At 41.6% G+C, this 19,767-nt stretch overlaps 2 protein-coding genes across 2 annotated transcripts; both read left to right on the forward strand.

Moving 5' to 3' along the window:
* The first annotated feature begins 88 nt into the window (after nt 1-88).
* Nucleotides 89-9,405, forward strand: tekt2 (tektin 2 (testicular)). The gene is made up of 10 exons (XM_063010832.1): nt 89-165; nt 2,139-2,299; nt 3,158-3,283; nt 3,898-4,103; nt 4,316-4,459; nt 5,071-5,185; nt 6,362-6,469; nt 7,470-7,613; nt 7,727-7,806; nt 9,086-9,405. The coding sequence occupies exons 2-10, from the start codon at nt 2,144-2,146 to the stop codon at nt 9,276-9,278; spliced, it is 1,272 nt and encodes a 423-aa protein (XP_062866902.1). The 5' UTR covers nt 89-165; nt 2,139-2,143; the 3' UTR covers nt 9,279-9,405.
* Nucleotides 9,406-11,744: 2,339 nt separating this feature from the next.
* si:dkey-211g8.9 (free fatty acid receptor 3) lies at nt 11,745-12,737 on the forward strand. Its single transcript, XM_062985459.1, has one exon. It carries the CDS (start codon nt 11,745-11,747, stop codon nt 12,735-12,737), a length of 993 nt encoding a protein of 330 aa, XP_062841529.1.
* The last annotated feature ends 7,030 nt before the right edge of the window (nt 12,738-19,767 follow it).

Raw genomic sequence — 19,767 nt, forward strand, 5'->3', positions numbered from 1 at the left:
CCACAGTAACAAAATCATTAAAGTGTTAAACGTTGTTGCTATGCTATTTAAATTATTAAGCAGTGCGTGCACGCGCGTCCCTTGTTGCCAGGAAACCGAGCGCGTCTCCTGTTATCTTCGGTATCACACACACACACCGGAGCATCTGAATTCCATCAGCTATTGGTAAGTAAAATATAACCTAAATACATCCACTAAAGTTAAACAGCTTTATTAAAAGCAGTGTGCTGCCACGCTGAAATGTGGATTCACTTTAATTTAAAACGTGCAGCTCGTGAAAATGACAGCAACTTTATAAAAACTGAAGTAGGAGGAGATCTGGCAACCTGAGACACTTCATCTAATCCTCTGAAACTTCGGGGTCTGGACCAAACATGTGGTCGCAGAACATTTGTCTTTAAATTAGCAGTTTATATAGAGTAAAATAATGAGAGATGGTCATGTCTTATGATGTCTGCTATGCAGCCACTGTTGGGCCCTTGAGCAAGGCCCTTAACCCTGTCTGCTCCAGGGCCAGGGGTGCCGTACGATGGCTGACCCTGCGCTCTGACCCCAGCTTCCAAACAAGCTGGGATATGCGAAGAAAGAATTTCATTGTACTGTACACCTGTATATGTATATATGACAAATAAAGTATATCCTTATCACTTTGTGCCAAACCTCATGAGAGAAATGCCAAACAGTTTAAACAGAACATTTTCAATGCACGATTGCAAATATTTCAGGTCTTTTACCATCTACTGTGCATAATATTGTGAAAAGATCCATGGAATCCGGAGAGATTTCAGTTCATGTAATGCAAGGTGCAAAACTACTGTTGAATGTGTGTCACATTCAAGCCCTGGGATGGCACTGCATGAGAGAACACTAGGCTACATCCTAAATTTTCAGAATTTCTTGAATCTTTTCACAATATTATTCACAGTAGATGGTGAAAAACCTAAATTATTTGCAATCGTCCATTGAAAAGGTCCTTTTGAATTGTTTGCCATTTCTCTCATGAAGTTTGGCATTGCCTTGCTTAAACAACCATAAAAATCCAGAGAAGCAATGCAAGCTTTCGGATGGCACTCATGAGGGACTGCCATGCTACTGTGATGAATACAGCCGGTGGGCTCTGAAAACAGACCATCCAGCCTGTTATTAAGTAAAACCACTATTTCAAATGGTATGGGGCTGCATCAGTGGTCACAGCATGGGTGACTTGCATGTGTGTGAAGGTACCAGAGGTGTATATTGGGATTTTAGAGACATATGCTGCCACCAAGGTGACTTCTTTTCTTTGGATGTTCATGATTATTTAAGCAAGACAATGCCAAACTTCATGAGAGAAATGCCAAACAGTTTAAAAAGTTTAGTGCACATAACATAATTAATTATGTAATACACTATCTAGTGCGCTATGTAAGGAACACGAATCATCATCTAGTTATACTTTCTAGTGCACTATGTAGTGAACATGAATGCGTTATCTAATACACTATCTAGTGCACTATGTAGGGAACATAAATCCATGATCTGATATACAATCTAGTGCACTGTGTAGGAAACATAAACCAATTGTCTAATTCACTATCTAGTGCACTACGTAGGAAACAGAAATTCATATCTAAAATACTGTCTAGTGCACTATGTAGGAAACAGAAATTCATATCTAAAATACTATCTAGTGCACTGTGTAGGAAACAGAAATTCATATCTAAAATACTATCTAGTGCACTATGTAAAGAACCTAAATCCGTTAACTAATACGCTACCTAAAGCATTATGTAAGAAACATAAGTCTATTATCTAGTACACTATCTAGTGCACTAAGTAAGGAACATGAGTATTATCTTTCACACTATCTAGTGTACACTATGTAGTACACATTAATGTGTTTGTGACACGAACAGTTAGCTTAGTAGCTCAGTTAGCAGCTCCTAAAAGTTCTGTTATCACCCATATCCTTTGGTGTGTGCGAGAGGATTTTAAATTTTTTTTTTTTTTTTTTTGGGCTTGGGGGGTCGGGGTCGAGGTCCGGGGGTACCTCCCTGAAATGAGTTTTTGCAACTTGGGATGTCTGGGTTACATTCCTCCTTTATTCTCATCCTGTAATGGCTGTCCTTATATTTTTGTTGTCTCAAATGCAAATGCAGTAGACATGGCTACCATGAGCATGAAACCTGGTCTCCGGTGCAGCGTGTCTGACTGGGAGACCAGCAATAAAGATAACTCAGCCACTGCAGAGCACAGGAGACACCTATCGCATGAGATACGTCAGCAAGGGAGGAATCTGCGCAATGAGACAACCAATAAGGTAATACACCAAAAGTATGTGGACGCCTTGCCATGAGCCTGTTAGACAGCCTAGTTCAAAATTATGTGCATAAATATGGGTTGCAACCCCTCATTCATAACATTTGCATTTATAACAGCCTTCACTCTTCTGGGAAGGCTTTTCACAAGATTTCATAGTGTCTGTGTAGGAATTTGTGGCCTTTCTGTCAGGCACTGATGTTGGACTTGCCTGACTTTTATTTAACTTTTCAAATGATCCCATTGTTGTCCAATGAGGTGGAGGTCAGGGTTCTGTTCAGGCCGCACTAAACTCATCAAGCCATACCTTTGTGCACAGAAACAAACAATTATGCTGGAACTGGTGCCACATATTTTACACACAGAATAGTTCAATGCAATGTGTATTGAAATGCATTAATCACATCAACAGTATTAAAATAATCTCCAATTTAAGGCACATATGCCCTTCTGTTGGTCTGTACCAGATGCCATAGCCCTAACGTTCTCTGGTATCAATGAGTCCTGGGCTCCCAACAATCCGCCGATGATTTGTGGCTTGTCTGTCCCTGCCACGACTGCCTTTGGGCATTCCTTGCTTTTTAAAGATACTTCACCTTAGTTGTCTGGCCATAACTAGTACAAAATCACTCAGATCTTTATGCTGCCAACATCTGCTGCATTTTACACTAGTACCTACCAATAGCCCAACATTTAATACATACCTGACCATGACATCCACAACTGTTATAAAATAGGCATTATCATACACATTTTGGGGGTTGTTCTAAATTTATTGGACACTAATCAAAAAAGGTTAACACTAAGTCCACGGCTTGAATATATGTGCACATTTCCGAGATCTTTCTGTTTCTCTTAGACCACGTGGGATGAGTATGACAGTAGACGCAAACTGAATGACAGGGTAAGTGACATCACACGATGGAAGAACAGTCTGGACGTCTGTGCCCAAGAAGTTGATAAGGAAATGGATGCTCTCACAATGGTGAGTAAATTTATATTCATGCATACTCCTTTAACTTGCATCATGTTTATACATATACTAATGGAAACCCCAACTGATCAAAATAGGAGCCTTGGTTGTATTCATTATTCATCACTATCAGTGTTCCAAAAGGTTTTGTCTTCCCAAATCCCCACTGGGCAAAATGCAGATATACATCCTGAACATGGCATCAGTTCATCAAAGGTCAACACACTTACACATTTAATCACTTACTACACCTCAATGCAATACAGTGCCATACAGACAAATGCAGACCATGCTGCACCAAAATATACAGAGCTCCAAGATCTGTCTTTTTGCCCACCTGAAGTAACATGAAGACTCAGAGAAAGGACAATCTTGCTTGACTTTAGGTGATAAAAGTAATAATAATCAATATGTTTGTGAAATTAAAAGATTCTGCCGCATCCCACCACAGTACCCTAGGATGAGTCAACACTCTTTCTGGCCAAAACGGCCTTGCATTATCTTAATCTGATTGATCTGGCAGTATTGAGGCATTCTCTTAAGCATTACTTTATATAATATAAGATTTTAAACGTGTGAAGAGTTGGTGTATAAAATTCTTCATGCTGCTGAATGTCTCTGTATAGGCAAAAGAAGAGATGGAGTGTGCCCTTGCTGCTACAGTGCTGCCCCTAGAGGTCACTGCTGAGTGTTTGACCCTGAGAGAGGGCCGTCTGGGAAATGAGCTGGTCAGTGACCCGGTGGAAGCAGCACTGAAGAAGGAGGTGGAGGTGATCGATAAGGCACAGCGTGCATTCCAGGGGTGTATTGACCAAGCTTTCAAACACCTGTGGTGAGAGAAACAGTGTGAAAATATAAAAAATAATGAGCTTTTTTATGTAAACTGCCAGGGCACCTGTAAGGTCTGTGTATTTTTAGTTATGACTTTTACTTTTGCTTTAAAGCTTTATATTATTGTGCTTATTTTTAAAAGATTTCACTTTAAACTTAAATTATTTTAAGTTATTCTGATTATATGATTTAATGAAGACAAAAGTGTTTCAGTTTGCTGCAGGAAGCACGTCACCAGCTGACCCTTGACTTGCAGCACAAAATAGAGGCTCTGGACGTGGACATGTCCTGCCTGTCGCTCAACACGACATCACCCGAGATCTCACTGAAGCCCAATCCTACCAGAATTCCTCCTGGGTACGTTTGCCTACTTTTGAATGCTTACAGTGATGCTTGAGGACTGTTTTCCGTGTATGGCTTTAATGTTTTTACCAGCATTATTATAGGCAGTAGTATAATTTAATATAATATAATATAATATAATATAATATAATATAATATAATATAATATAATATAATAAATATAATATAATATAATATAATATAATATAATAATATAATATAATATAATATAATATAAAATGATAATATAATATAATATAATATAATATAATATAATATAATATAACTAAATATTGACAGATGGCCAATTTGGCTGTTAAGACATTTGAATCATGTGGATTTTGGTCCTTGTCTTAGTTTTTAACCCCTTAGCTTTCAAAAACATGTGCTGGACTGGGTATTTTAAATCGCCCCTGGTTCTTAATGACTGAGTAGGAGCATGAGTGTTTTTGCCCTTCATTGGTGCCCTGTCCTGGGTGTATTTCTGCCCTGCGCCCAGTTTTAAGGTAATGGCCGACCCACCATGCACCTAGTAAAAATTTAAGTGGTTAATAAAAAAAATGGTATATTTTATACCCCATTATATACCCTATATTTTCTTGCTTTATTAAACATTTTGGTTGCAGCTCCATGACCCCTCAGCAGTGGGAGCAGTTCAGCCATCACAATATAAACCAAGCCCAGAAGGAGATGCACGCGTCTCTGCAGCTAAGAGAGAATATGAGCATCACAAGAGCACAGGTATCATATTAGCTCAAGAAAAGTCTGGACACCTCTGAATTAGCTGAAGAGTACATTTGTAGTGGGTTGTGTGTTGGTCTTGTTTTTTGTTCCATGTTCAAAATAGTTGGGTCAGCAGTGTGTGAGATGCTAATAAACACAGAAATAAAACCTATAATTAATGAAGACAGCTCAAAATTACAATTTTTGTGGTTTTACCCTGAACACACACAAACACACACACACTTAGGCCATAACACCCTCACCCCGCCCGCAATATTCAGACGTGCCTGAAATGTCACCCATATTAAACTGATGTAATAAAAATTAAGGGGTAGGGTATTAAAGCCGGATAGGGACTCTCTCATAACTAATGCAATTACGACCTCTGCTGGCTGATTGATGGCGCCTGCACAGAGACGGGAAAAGAGTGCTGTCAGGGTGTGTCTCTCCATACACAGTGCTGAGCTGCACTGCACTGGTCAAAGTGTAGGTGACAAAATGCATACAGCTGCTGCCCACGTGTCGGAGGGGGCGTGGGTTAGCTTCGTTCTCCTCAATCAGAGCGGGGATCGGCATTGATGGAGAGGAAGCATGACGCAATCGGGCAATTGGACGTGCTAAAAGGGAGAAAATGCATAAACAAAATTTTAAAAACAAAACAAAACAGTTAAAATCAGTAAAAAAATACAATAAAACCTGCACTTTACTTTTACTTTTTTATTGTTTCTTTATGCTTTTAATTAATGAAGAGAACTTATGAGCAGTAAAAATTAAGGGACTTTTAGTGTTTCTATGTCATTCTTTTAATACATTAAGTTACATTAAGCTTTTCTTTAGCAATAAGCATTTTAGATTCTCTTGAAAAAGCTGATTCTCACAGTTTCTCAGAACCCCGAGCTGTAACACAAGTTTAAAAGTGAAACAGGAGAAACACAGCTGAACACAGATACATGTGGTTGCTTTCAGAGTGAATTTGACGGTTATTCCATACAAATGCAGATTCGTCTCATATTCGCACTTTGATGACGTTTTACCGCACCGCTCAAGCCGAGCGCTGAACAAAGCAGCAGTCACACAGACATTGAGTTTAAAGGAAACGTTGAGTTTAAGGGTACAAATTTCTTGACGAAGGGTGTTGAGTTTAAAAGATTTTGATTGGTAATAGAATGAATGATTTTAATTTCATACTTACAGGTGCAAAATGAATTGGAGGCTCAACGCACAGCCACGGAATTTGCCTTCCGTAAGCGTGTTCATCAACTGGAACAGGCCCACCAGGAGCGCCAGTGGCAGATCAAAACAGTAAACTTTATTATTATCCTTTCTATCATGTCTTAGTGGTGTTCTTTCCCTAAATGTAAGCCTAGATTGTAAATTAGGAGCAAAAAGTACATTTGATCTTAAAACCTGACTGCAGAAATTTGCTTTCATTAAACACGAGTATTTCTGAGGTCTGGCAGTGGAGTTGGGTGATAAAGCTTTGCTTGCTTTATGTTTCAGTAAAGCAAAGCCTCAGTCCTTCAGTAAGGGTATTTTTTTATGTCAGGGCTCTTCCACAACAAACTAGCCCCCCCCCCCACAATTTTCTCCCTAATCTAGTCATATCCAATTACCCTAATTGTGTTACGCTTCACCTCTACCGATACAACCCTCCACTGCTGACTGAGGAGCTTCGTGTCCCCTCTGACATGTGCAGTACCGACTTCTTCTTTTCACCTGCAAGAGGCGAGTTCATATGCGGATCAGCCCTGTGCACAGAGAGCCACACCCTGAACAGCATTATTCCCCAACTCTGCGCAGGCGGCATCAATCAGCCAGCAGAGGTCGTAATTGCACCAGTTATTAGGGACCCTGGTCCGGCTCATCCGACCCTGAACAACAGCCAATTCCTCCTCCACCAAATTATACCTACATCAGATATTGACAGTTTACTACATTTCTGACGTGTAGTAAACCTACATCAGACTTTCTGTAGTTATTCACTGCAGTAAAGGGTCCAATAATGGTGTACTTTCCACCACTTCCTTTAAGGCTTGGTATTGTGCATGGTGATCTTGGTGGTCATAAAAATCCAATCTATTTGGCTCCGAAATAAATGTTCTTTGTGCTTATGTTGCCTTTATTTACTAAATTCTGAATCCAAAAACAGAAAAGATTTGTACATGCAACTTCATATTAATGTCCATGTTTTTGGGATATTATGTCCAACAAATTTATGGTCCAGTGGCAGATTAAGGCAGAAGTCTTGTTCTATTTAGTGTAGGCTTGTTTTAATTTGGTGTCGTACTATCCTTGTTTTCAGACTCAGAATGAGATGAATGAGCTGGAGGAAGACATCCGTGGACTTGAGCGGGACATGCAGGCTAAAAGGGCTCCACTGAAACTAGCCCACACCCGTTTGGAGAACAGAACCAAAAGGCCTGGCATGGATCTCTGCAGAGACGAGGTACACTTTTGTTCTGAGCCCTGTAATACCAAAACCTGGATGTCTTTGTTTATGTGTTTGTACCACTCATACTGTCTGCTGTGCTCACACTGGCTTTATTAACCTCTTGTTAGGTGCAGTATGGGCTGGTGGAGGAAGTAAAACAGCTTGATTCTACCATTCTGGCTCTGAATCAGCAGTTGTCTCAGGCGCAGTAAGTTGCTCATACACAGCTTGTTGTTTTTAGTTATAAATTACTGTTGGAGACTAGCCAAACAGAAAAGTAATATTGATTATTAATAATATTAACCTAAAGTTTATACATTGTTGCATCTAGACATTAAAAAGACATGAGGAAACTATAAAATTACATTTCATTCTTGTTGGCTGGGAACTAATTCCAAACAGGGTAGAAACCAAACTGTGGCACACAAATCATCTTGACTACACTGAGCTGTGTGTGTGTCAGTAGATTACGGATTAATGACACTGACATGGTGGTGGTGTGTTAGTGTGTGTTCTGCTGGTATGAGTGGATCAGACACAGCAGCACTGCTGGAGTTTTTAAATACCGTGTCCACTCACTGTCCACTCTATTAGACACTCCTACCTAGTTGGTCCACCTTGTAGATGTAAAGTCAGAGACGATTGCTCATCTGTTTCTGTTTGAGTTAATCATCTTCTAGACCTTCATCAGTGGTCACAGGACGCTGCCCATGGGGCGCAGTTGGCTGGATGATTTTGGTTGGTGGACTATTCTCAGTTCAGCAGTGACAGTGAGGTGTTTAAAAACTCCAGCAGCGCTGTTGTGTGTGATCCACTCATACCAGCACAACACACACTAACACACCACCACCATGTCAGTGTCACTGCAGTGCTGAGAATGATCCACCACCCAAATAATACCTGTTCTGTGGTGGTCCTGGGAGAGTCCTGACCATTAAAGAACAGCATGAAAGGGGGCTAACAAAGCATGCAGAGAAACATATGGACTACAGTCAGTAATTGTAGAACTACAAAGTGCTTCTATATGGTAAGTGGAGCTGATAAAATGGACAGTGAGTGTAGAAATGTTTAATGTTATGGCTGATCGGTGTATTTCAGTGTTTCCAGGGTAGAATCCTGATTCTAAACCATGTAAGTCAGTAAGGATGAATAAATTAATAAAAGAACAAATGACATGCACAAAAATGAAGGTCGTTAATCCAAGAAGCAACCATGTGGACTACTGGAACTCTAAAAAAAAGTCCTTGATGAACAAGAAAAACATTCACCGTGTCAGTCTGAGCCCAGACTAAGCAAGGGGTCAATGACCTTAAATACAAAGCCAAAGCTACACTGATCTAAAATTTTCCCAAACTAATAATAATAAATCTTATACATTTACTTAACTAAGCATTAATAAAAGAAGTCTGCATTAGATTTGTGCATTCTAGCTTTTAACCATGCAAAAACATGGTTGACTGTCTTTCTCTCTCCTCTCTGTTTGACAGGAACTCACTGCAGTCTCTGCGACAGCATGAAGCCCGGATGCTGGAGGATCTGTCTCGTAAACAGGAAGCCCTGTCCCTCGAGCAGCGCAGCATACAAACACGTCAGCGCCTGAGTTCTGTTCACAGTAACAGCTTACCCCTAGCTGCGGTGCCTCTCACCAACTCCAGCGGCATGCACAAGCTTCTGGCCTAAACTACTTATTCAGTCCACTACCCAGGATCAGCTACCCCAAGAATCAACTATTTCTTCTAATTCATTATGTCCGAGCCTGTGTAACTCCTAGATTTTTAAAGATAAAAGTGGAAAGTGCAGCAAGCAAGGATTTATGTGGAGTGCATTTATTTAATTCCTCAAAGTTTTCTGGATCAGTTGCACAATCTGTGTGACAAAAATCTTAAGCTTTTTTAATACTGTTTAATATGTCACGTATTTTACTCCATAATTCTAACTAACTAAATGTAATGTCAATAAAGTAAAATTTTAAGAGTGAAGAAGCATATTTAATTACATCCCCAAATCAGAAAAAGTTGGGACAGTTTAAAAAAAATGCAAATAAAATAAAAATGCAGTGTTCCTACGCCGCTCAGGTGGAGCAGCGCTAAAAAGACACGCTGCAACCAGAGCTGGATTCTGAGTACATCGTACCGAATCCAGCTCTGCCTTACCGGATCGAGGCTGAGTGTTATGAGCAACGATTGGCCGGTTGCTCAGTTGGGGGGCGGGACAAAGAACCGGATGTGGGTCTCTCTCTGTCAGAATGCGATTAAGACCTCTGCGGGCTGATTAGAGGCGCCTGCAAGGAGATGAGGAAGAGTGTGTCTCTCCGCATGCAACGCTAGGTGGCGCCACACTTATCGATGTGTGGGTGGCAAAAATGCATCCGGCTGCTGCCCATGTTTCGGAGGGGATATGGGTTAGCTTCGATCTCCTCGGTCAGGGCAGAGTGTGTTCCTTACATTTACTTTGACTTTTTTTTGATTGCAGACAGTTTAAACCCAATATATTTCATGTTTTGTTCTGCTCACCTTCATTTCATTTGTTAATTTACCTCCATTCCTGCATTTCAGGCCTGCAACACATTCCAAAAAAAGTTGGGACGGGGGCAATTTAGGGCTAGTAATGAGGTGAAAAAACTAAATAATGATGTGATTCCAAACAGGTGATTGTAATCATAGTTTGGTACAAAAGCTTTGATGAGCAAAGATGATCAGAGGATCTCCAGTTTGTCAACAAATGTGTGAGAAAATTATTGAAATGTATAAAAACAATGAACCTCAAAGAAAGATTGGAAGGGATTTGCATATTTCTCCCTCTACAGTGCATAATATCATTAACAGATTCAAGGAATCAAGAGGAATTTCAGTGCATAAAGGCCAAGGGTGCAAGCTTAAGCTGAACGCTCGTGATCTGCCACTCAACAATAGCTGATATAACCACATGGGTGAGGGATTACTTTGGTAAACCTTTGTCAAGCACTACAATACAGAGTTACATGCACAAATGCCACAAATTAAAACTTTACTGTGCAAAAAAGAAGCCTTATGTTAACCATGTCCAGAAGCGGCGTCAACTTCTCTGGGCTCAGAGGCATCTAGAATGGACCATCACACAGTGGAAACGTGTATTGTGGTCAGATGAATCGGCATGAAATGAATCGGACAAAAAGGACCATCCAGACTGCTATCAGCAACAAGTCCAAAAGCCAGGGTCTGTCATGGTGTGGAACTGTGTCAGTGCCCTTGGCCCTTGGTGATGGCATTAATGCAGAAAAGTACATTGAGATCTTAGAGCAACATATGCTGCCTTCAAGACGTCATCTTTTCCAGGGACGTCCATGCATATTTCACACGTGTATATGTATATATGAAAAGTAAAGGCATTCTATTCTATTATATTCTGTTCTACATGCTATTTTTAACGATTAGCCATTTAACACACCTCCATTAGCTTTCAAGTCACACAGTGAAATACAAAGGGTGAGTAAATATAAACTGAGCGACTGCACAAATGGCATGCTTAGCACACACACACACACACACACACACACACATACACACACACACAAGGTTTATACCTGCCGTCTGATAGACTTCCTCCCTCACTTATAAACACATAAAATCAGTTGCTATTGTGCAATCAGGATTCTGAATCCAGCTCCAGCCTCTCTGTTGATACCATCAACGAGCTGGGTTTATGGCTTTATGATTTAACCCCTTATTTTAGATACCATGCTGTATCTGGATGTACTGAGCACTATAAAATGCTCAATTATTCTGAATCATTTCACTAAAGGGGGCTGACGCGGCCTTCCCGTTGCCATTTGCGCTGACGGCAATTAAGGCAGGACGGGGCTACACAAACGCCATCCTGCTCCATTACTTCCGCCTCGGAGAACTCGGACGTCAAATCGAGCCGAGCCCCTTAACACACCTCCCGTCTACCTTTAAACCCGGTACACACCCATCACTTGTTAGCTGGATGGCATTATGTTGTTTTGAACTTGGCTTGATGTTTTTTGAAGCGCTATCGGATCGGATGATTCCATTTGCGAAGTCATTGACAGCTCCGTAAACAACATAAAAATGCATTTATGCATATGAGGCGCGTGTAGGATTATCACTCCCTACTTGGAAATATGTCTGTCCACGACTAGCAAGGATGAAGTTCATTTTGCCTTTTGAGTACTTCTCTTTGACAGTGTACACTGTCACTTTTTTGCTTGGCCTCCCAGCCAACCTCCTGGTCTTGTTTGTTTATGTACGCAAGGCTCGGAAACACGGCGTTACTCCTAACGTGGTCTACACCATCAATCTGTGCTTCTCCAACCTTTTCCTTGTTGCCTGGATGCCTGTCAAGTCTGCTGAGACAGTTCTACAGTTCTGGATGTTACCCGAGTTGCTCTGCCCGATATATAGCTTCTTTGTTGTGGCCTCGCTTTACGGGAGTGGACTCCTGCTCACAGCCGTCGCTGTCGGACGCTACTTGAGCATTGCCTTTCCGATTATTTACAACCGTTATCGCTGTGCTCGCACCTCCTGCATGGTCAGCGCTGTCTTGTGGGCTATAGTACTTCTACATCTCAGCTCAGCTTTGATAGCAGAGAAAGGAGCTTACTTCATGTCGTCGTCTCACACCAACAAGTCGAAATGCTACGAGAACTTCACACACGAGCAGTTGAATATTCTGCTGCCACTGCGCTTGGAGATGTCAGTGCTGCTGTTCGCCGTGCCGCTGCTGATTTCAGTGTTCTGCACCCTACGCTGCCTGGCTCTGATTCGCCACTCGTGCCTGTCAGCCGGCAGCAAGAGGCGCGTCTTGGCCATGGAACTCTCCGCGCTTATCGTCTTCGTGGTGTGCTACGCGCCGTACAACGTGTCCCACGTGGCCGGCTTCGTCATAAACGACAACGTGAAGTGGAGGGACGAGGCCATCGTGACCAGCTGCTGCAACGTTTTCCTCGAGCCTGTGGTGATGCTGGTGCTCTCGCCTTCCAGGCCGAGGATCCTGCTGTGGGGTCTTTGCAGGAAGCATATTAAAGAGCAACATCATAAAGGGATTGTACATGTGATGAACCCTCTGTCAATCGTGCAAGGTGGTTCAAAAAACAGTTGGGCTCTCAATGTGCCAAAAATAAAGACACCTCATTTGTGAAGGTAACTTAATCAACAATGTGGAACCAAAGTGGTTTTGGAAGTCAGAGTTTTTTAAAGGGAGCTGAGGAAGTTCAGCTGACTGCAACAGATAAGTCGAACAGATACTGGGCATGCATACACTGACCAATAGTACCAGAAGATGATGATATACAAGCAGGTGAGAGACTTAAAAGAAAGTAAACAACTTAAAGCGTCTTAGTAAGATGTTGTGCCACCAGGAGCCAAAAGAATAGCTTCAATACACCTTGGAATATGTCCTCAATTGACCCATCCTTCCCTTTGAGCTGGGGCAAGGTCATTCTGGTCATCAGACAACTATGTTTTGCAGTGACCGTTCCTACTAAGGAGCCTAAACTGTACAGTATGTGACTCCATGTTTGGCATGTTTCTTTGTATTTGGTCACCTACCTGTAGTAATTGTCTGTGATTCTACCTTTCCTGTGCTGCCATCATTTATTAGCTTATTCATCTGTGTTCTAATTTTTGATGGGTGGAGTTGAGTGTTCTGTGTTTATGCTGATTGTAAGCAATCCAGTGCTTGGTGGTTTCCCCTTTGGACCATGTTTCTGCACTAGTACTTCCACTTTCTGTTCATGATGGTTGGCAACACCATCTTTTAGGGTCCGAACTGCCTCACGACGGCCTGGTATGGTTTTGCCATCTTGAGCATATGAACTTTGGGTGATATGGTGGCAATGTCTGTCATCAAAAAGACTGGAACCAGTAACATGATACTTATGTACAACCACAGACTTTGTGCCTAGCTCTGTGTCTCATAAGTAAGGCCCTACCTAATTCCCGTGTAATATGCAATTTGCTGTGAAATTAAATATTTAAGATCTGTGTTTAGTGATTTAACGTTTTTTATTCGCGTAGCATTCAAGTGCATCACGTTTACTGGTTAATTTGCACTATGAGGCGGCCCTAGCAATCCTACGGCAATTCAGTTAGCAATGGTTTAGTCAAAATGTCCAAGATGTTGAAGTCCGAAGCAGCTAAAACACGACTCAGGTAACTAAGTTTGGAAAACTCCAAACCAATTCTGTGGATGCCCCCGGGAGACGAGAATTTTCATTTTTGAGACTGAGCCATCGCTCGATGTTCTAGGTTTACATTCAACCGTTAAGGTGGCTGTGCTGTGTATTGTAGCTTCCATTTATTCTATTATTCAATTTAGAGTGTAATTTAATGACTGCCGTGAAATGTGGCCCTTTTCTTTAAAAAATTGTCATTTTTGATAAACGAGGTCTGTGAAATTAAGCACATTTTCCCATTAATTTAGTAGGGCCCTAATAATAAGGCACTTTTCCACTGGCATGGTGCTGGTGTTGGTGCCAATATCCTGAATGGTTCGGCGGTTTTATCCAGCAACAGGTTCTCGGCCAGAAATGTGGTGCCACTCTGGCCCCATAACCTTGCTTGTCTGGAACCAGCAAACCTGTGACGCAAGTGGCCGATAAGTCGGGGTGCACTAGCATCACCTAAGTGACATTATTAATACAAACCTTACAAACAAATCATAACATCATAATAATTACAACATAAACCCTTTAAAAATAGCATACAAATGATAGTCAAGCGTAGGTTTTTAGTTTTGGTTCTCAGATTTGCTTTATTTTACTGTGTTTATTTTACATTATTTGATGTTACAAACACTAACTGTGTTAAACAATGTCAACTGACCTTGCTTTAGTCACAAGAAACATTTATGTGGAGAAAAGAACAGAAATTTAACAATCGGTTCACACAATGTTAACTAGAAGGGGTGTCCACAGTCTTGACCATACAGTTTATAATTATAAGCAGATCCCTACACTAAAAACTTTGTTTTATTGTTTATTGAAAGGGGTTTCTCCATGTCAATAGTCATTTTATCCCTGTATGTATCCTAACCCCAAAGAAAACCCTACCTTCAGAAGACACAGCAGTTTCATGATGAGTAGATTAGGCCATATAAAAACTGTCAGTCTGTCTGTTGGTCAGTCGGTCTATCTACAGTGGGGCCAAAAAGTATTTAGTCAGCCACTGATTGTGCAGGCTCTCCTACTTAGAAAGATGAGAGAGGTCTGTAATTTTCATCATAGGTACACTTCAACTATGAGAGACAAAATGAGAAAACAAAAAAAACAAGGTAATCAAATTGTAGGATTTTTAAAGAATTTATTTGTAAATTATGGTGGAAAATAAGTATTTGGTTAATAACAAAAGTTCAGCTCAATATTTTGTAACATAACCTTTGTTGGCAATGACAGAGGTCAAACGTTTCCTGTAAGTCTTCACCAGGTTTGCACACACTGTAGCTGGTATTTTGGCCCATTCCTCCATGCAGATCTCCTCTAGAGCAGTGATGTTTTGGGGCTGTCGCTGGGCAACATGGACTTTCAACTCCCTCCACACATTTTCTATGGGGTTCAGGTCTGGAGACTGGCTAGGCCACTCCAGGACCTTGAAATGCTTTTTACGGAGCCACTCCTTCGTTGCCCGAGCGGTGTGTTTGGGATCATTGTCATGCTGGAAGACCCAGCCACGTTCCATCTTCAATGCTCTCACTGATGGAAGGAGGTTTTGGCTTAAAATCTCACGATACATGGCCCCGTTCATTCTTCCCTTAATACGGATCAGTCGGCCTGTCCCCTTTGCAGAAAAACAGCCCCAAAGCATGATGTTTCCACCCCCATGCTTCACAGTAGGTATGGTGTTCTTGGGATGCAACTCGGCATACTTCTTCCTCCAAACACGACGAGTTGAGTTTTTACCAAAAAGTTCCATTTTGGTTTCATCTGATCACATGATATTCTCCCAATCCTCTTCTGGATCATCCATATGCTCTCTGGCAAACTTCAGACGGGCCTGGGCATGTACTGGGGGGACACGCCTGGCACTGCAGGATTTGAGTCTCTCTTGGCGTAGTGTGTATACTGATGGTAGCCTTTGTTACTTTGGTCCCAGCTCTCTGCAGGTCATTCATCAGGTCCCTCCGTGTAGTTCTGGGATTTTTGCTCACCGTTCTCATGATCATTTTGACCCCAAGGGATGAGATCTTGCGTGGGGCCCCAGATTGAGGGAGATTATCAATGGTCTTGTATGTCTTCCATTTTCTTACAATTGCTCCCACAGTTGATTTATTCACACCAACCTGCTTGCCTATTGTAGATTCACTCTTCCCAGCCTGGTGCAGGTCTACAATTTTCTTCCTGGTGTCCTTCGACAGCTCTTTGGTCTTGGCCATGGTTGAGTTTGGAGTCTGACTGTTTGAGGCTGTGGACAGGTGTCTTTTATACAGATAACGAGGTCAAACAGGTGCCATTAATACAGGTAACGAGTGGAGGACAGAAGAGCTTCTTAAAGAAGAAGATACAGGTCTGTGAGAGCCAGAAATCTTGCTTGTTTGTGGGTGACCAAATACTTATTTTCCACCATAATTTACAAATAAATTCTTTAAAAATCCTACAATGTGATTTCCTGGATTTTTTTTTCTCATTTTGTCTCTCATAGTTGAAGTGTACCTATGATGAAAATTACAGACCTCTCTCATCTTTCTAAGTAGGAGAACTTGCACAATCAGTGGCTGACTAAATACTTTTTGACCCCACTGTATATATACTATCCATGACTTTTTTACTCTGGGTACGGGCGGTGGCTAAGTGGGTAGTACTGTCGTCTCACAGCAAGAAGGTCCTGGGTTCGATCCCCAGGTGGGGCGGTCCGGGTCCTTTCTGTGTGGAGTTTGCATGTTCTCCCCGTGTCCATGTGGGTTTACTCCGGGTGCTCCGGTTTCCTCCCACAGTCCAAAGACATGCAAGTGAGGTGAATTGGAGATACAAAATTGTCCATGACCGTGTTCGATATAAACTTGTGAACTGATGAACCTTGTGTAATGAGTATGAATGTTCCTGTCATGAGTGTAAAACATGACGTTAAAACCCTAATAAACAAACAAACAAACTCTGGGTACACAAAGAGCTTAAAACCAACCGTAACACTTGAGAATAGCACTAAATTAATTAAATGTATTATTATCGTTGTTGCCATTGCTAAGGCTCTGGGACTCCAGCAAACCTCAGTGAGAGCCATTCTCCCCAATTAGAGAAAACTTGGAGCACAGGTAACGGTAATACCAACAACGCATCAATGAATCATCCGTTGGTCACAATAGAACCCAGACTACCATCTAAAGAACTGCAGGTCAGTTAAGGTCAATGTAGACAATTTCACATTAAGAAAGACACAGTAAAAAATGGCATCCATGGTAGAGTTGCAAGGCCCAAGAAGGCTTGTCTTGCATTTACCGAAACAAGTCTATCTACGTGACTTTCAAGACTTTTGGGATAAGATTCTGTGGACTGATGAGTCAAAGATGGAACTTTTTGGAAGACACTGAGTCCCATTAAAACTGGTGCAAGGCTAACACCGCATTCCACCATTTGTGTTTAATGTGTATTACAACTGTGAGGGACTGTGCATCTAAGATTTTCACTCACCTTTCACACCTGTGTTAATGTGATGTGAGAAAGTGATTTGATATTATATATTAGGATTAACAAAGAAAGAAACTGTACATTTAATGAAAAAAATTTAAAGAAGCTAAAACAGGAATTGTACAGTAAAATAAATTATTGGTATGTGTGTGTATAGATTGTACAGATGATATTTACTAAGGTGAAAAACTCTGTGAAAAATCTGTAAAGCTGTAGAAAGTATTGTAAAATAAATTATGAGAGAGAGAGAGAAAGTATGTCTATGTGTCTGTGTGTAACTGTGCACACAGATGTGCAAACTGCAAAAAGTGTATCATGTACCAGATAACAGTCTATGAAAGATGACAGTCTAAATGCATAAACGGCTACCTACATCACATCCAAACCTCTCATAGTCCGAGATGTAATATCCTGTGTATATGATGAGAGATACTGGAAGAAATGACAGTGAGGCAGCAGCAGTGACTCATAACCCAGCACAGACCTCATCACCTCATCTCTAACAGAACTCAACCGGAAGAAAAAGGAAAGATCTGTCACACATAACAAAGACATAAGTCTTTACATAATGCCATTTAAACTATGTACATTTAATTCATTTACATCTCAGTCAGAGTGGTGGTGCGTCCGGTGTCACACAGAAACACACCAGGACAAAAGACAGGAATACAACCCGGACAGGGCGCCAATCCATCACAGAGTAACACATGCATACATTCCCTCATTAACTCAATCACACCTATAGGACTTCTTAATAAGATGGTGAGAAATGAATGGTTTATTATTGACTGATTGCAAAATTCAGTAAGTCATATCCATCAAGATATCGCTAAAGGGGCGCCCAGTGGGATATTTCGCTATCACACCAGCCCCGAGATTCTGAACTCCTTGGTTCGAAACTCGGGCATAATTGACATCTAGCAGACATGTTTCTGCTAGGGCGGGATGACCGGACTATGTGTGCGGGGTCTTCAAACGCTGTGTAAGGACCCTGATTGGCAGATAGAGAGGCGCCTGTGCAGAGTGCATAGGTGGAAAAAGGTTCTGCTAAGGGCTGTGTGCAATTTGGAGGAGGCGTGAGCAGCAGTATACCCACCTCGACTGCAATCAGGGATCCCCCAGCAGCGGAAGACAAACTGACCACACTAAATTGGGAGCAAAGGGGAGAAAATGCATAAATATATACAGTGGGGGAAATAAGTATTTGATCCCCTTACAAAGACTTGAACAGTCTATAATTTGTATGGAAGGTTTATTTTAACAGAGAGAGACAGAATATCAACAAAAAATCCAGAAAAAAAACATTAAATAAAAGTTATAAATTAATTTGTATTTAATTAAGGGAAATAAGTATTTGATCCCCTACCAACCAGCAAGAATTCTGACCCCCACAGACCGGTTATGTGCCCATGAGGCACACAAATTAGTCCTGTCCCTGTATAAAAGACTACTGTCACAGAATCAGTTTCTTCCGTTCAAATCTCTCGACCACCATGGGCAAGACCAAAGAGCTATCAAAGGACGTCAGGGACAAGATTGTAGACCTGCACAAGGCTGGAATGGGCTACAAGACCATCAGCAAGAAGCTTGGTGAGAAAGAGACCACTGTTGGTGCGATCATTCGAAAATGGAAGAAATACAAGATCACAGTCAATCACCCTCACTCTGGAGCTCCATGCAAGATCTCACCTGGTGGGGTAAGAATGATTCTGAGAAAGGTGAGGTCAGTCCAGAATTACATGGGAGGAGCTTGTCAATGATCTCAAGGGAGCTGGGAGCAGAGAAATGCTGGATATGACCCCAAGAACACCATCCCCACCGGGCATTTCTTTGCCTCCAAACACGGCGAGTGGAGTTGATGCCAAAGAGCTCAATTTTGGTCTCATCTGACCATATCACATTCTCGCAAGCTTTCTCTGAATTATTCAGGTGTTCATTGGCAAACTTCAGACAGGCCTGTACATGAGCCTTCTTGAGCAGAGGGACTTTGCGGGCACTGCAGGATCTCAATCCATTATGGCGAAGTGTGTTACTGATGGTTTTCTTGGTGACTGTGCTCCCAGCTCCCTTGAGATCATTGACAAGCTCCTCCCGTGTAATTCTGGACTGACCTCACCTTTCTCAGAATCATTCTTACCCCACCAGGTGAGATCTTGCATGGAGCTCCAGAGTGAGGGTGATTGACTGTGATCTTGTATTTCTTCCATTTTCGAATTATCGTACCAACAGTGGTCTCTTTCTCACCAAGCTTCTTGTTGGTGGTCTTGTAGCCCATTCCAGCCTTGTGCAGGTCTACAATCTTGTCCCTGACGTCCTTTGATAGCTCTTTGGTCTTGCCCATGGTGGTCGAGAGATTTGAACAGAAGAAACTGATTCTGTGATAGGAGTGTTTTATACAGGGACAGGACTAATTTGTGTGCCTCATGGGCACATAACCGGTCTGTGGGGGTCAGAATTCTTGCTGGTTGGTAGGGGATCAAATACTTATTTCCCTTAATTAAATACAAATTAATTTATAACTTTTATTTAATGTTTTTTTTGATATTCTGT

The sequence above is a fragment of the Trichomycterus rosablanca genome, chromosome 2 (genome assembly GCF_030014385.1).
Source record: "Trichomycterus rosablanca isolate fTriRos1 chromosome 2, fTriRos1.hap1, whole genome shotgun sequence".
Classification (NCBI taxonomy): Eukaryota; Metazoa; Chordata; class Actinopteri; order Siluriformes; family Trichomycteridae; genus Trichomycterus; species Trichomycterus rosablanca.

What these genes read in the sequence shown, in the direction of transcription:
- tekt2 (XM_063010832.1), top strand. Translation starts at nt 2,144, where the DNA reads ATGGCTACCATGAGCATGAAACCTGGTCTCCGGTGCAGCGTGTCTGAC. An exon ending in CCTACCAGAATTCCTCCTGG is followed by an intron (nt 4,460 to 5,070) that starts GTACGTTTGCCT and finishes TTTTGGTTGCAG; the next exon opens with CTCCATGACCCCTCAGCAGT. An exon ending in TGGATCTCTGCAGAGACGAG is followed by an intron (nt 7,614 to 7,726) that starts GTACACTTTTGT and finishes ACCTCTTGTTAG; the next exon opens with GTGCAGTATGGGCTGGTGGA.
- si:dkey-211g8.9 (XM_062985459.1), top strand. Translation starts at nt 11,745, where the DNA reads ATGAAGTTCATTTTGCCTTTTGAGTACTTCTCTTTGACAGTGTACACT.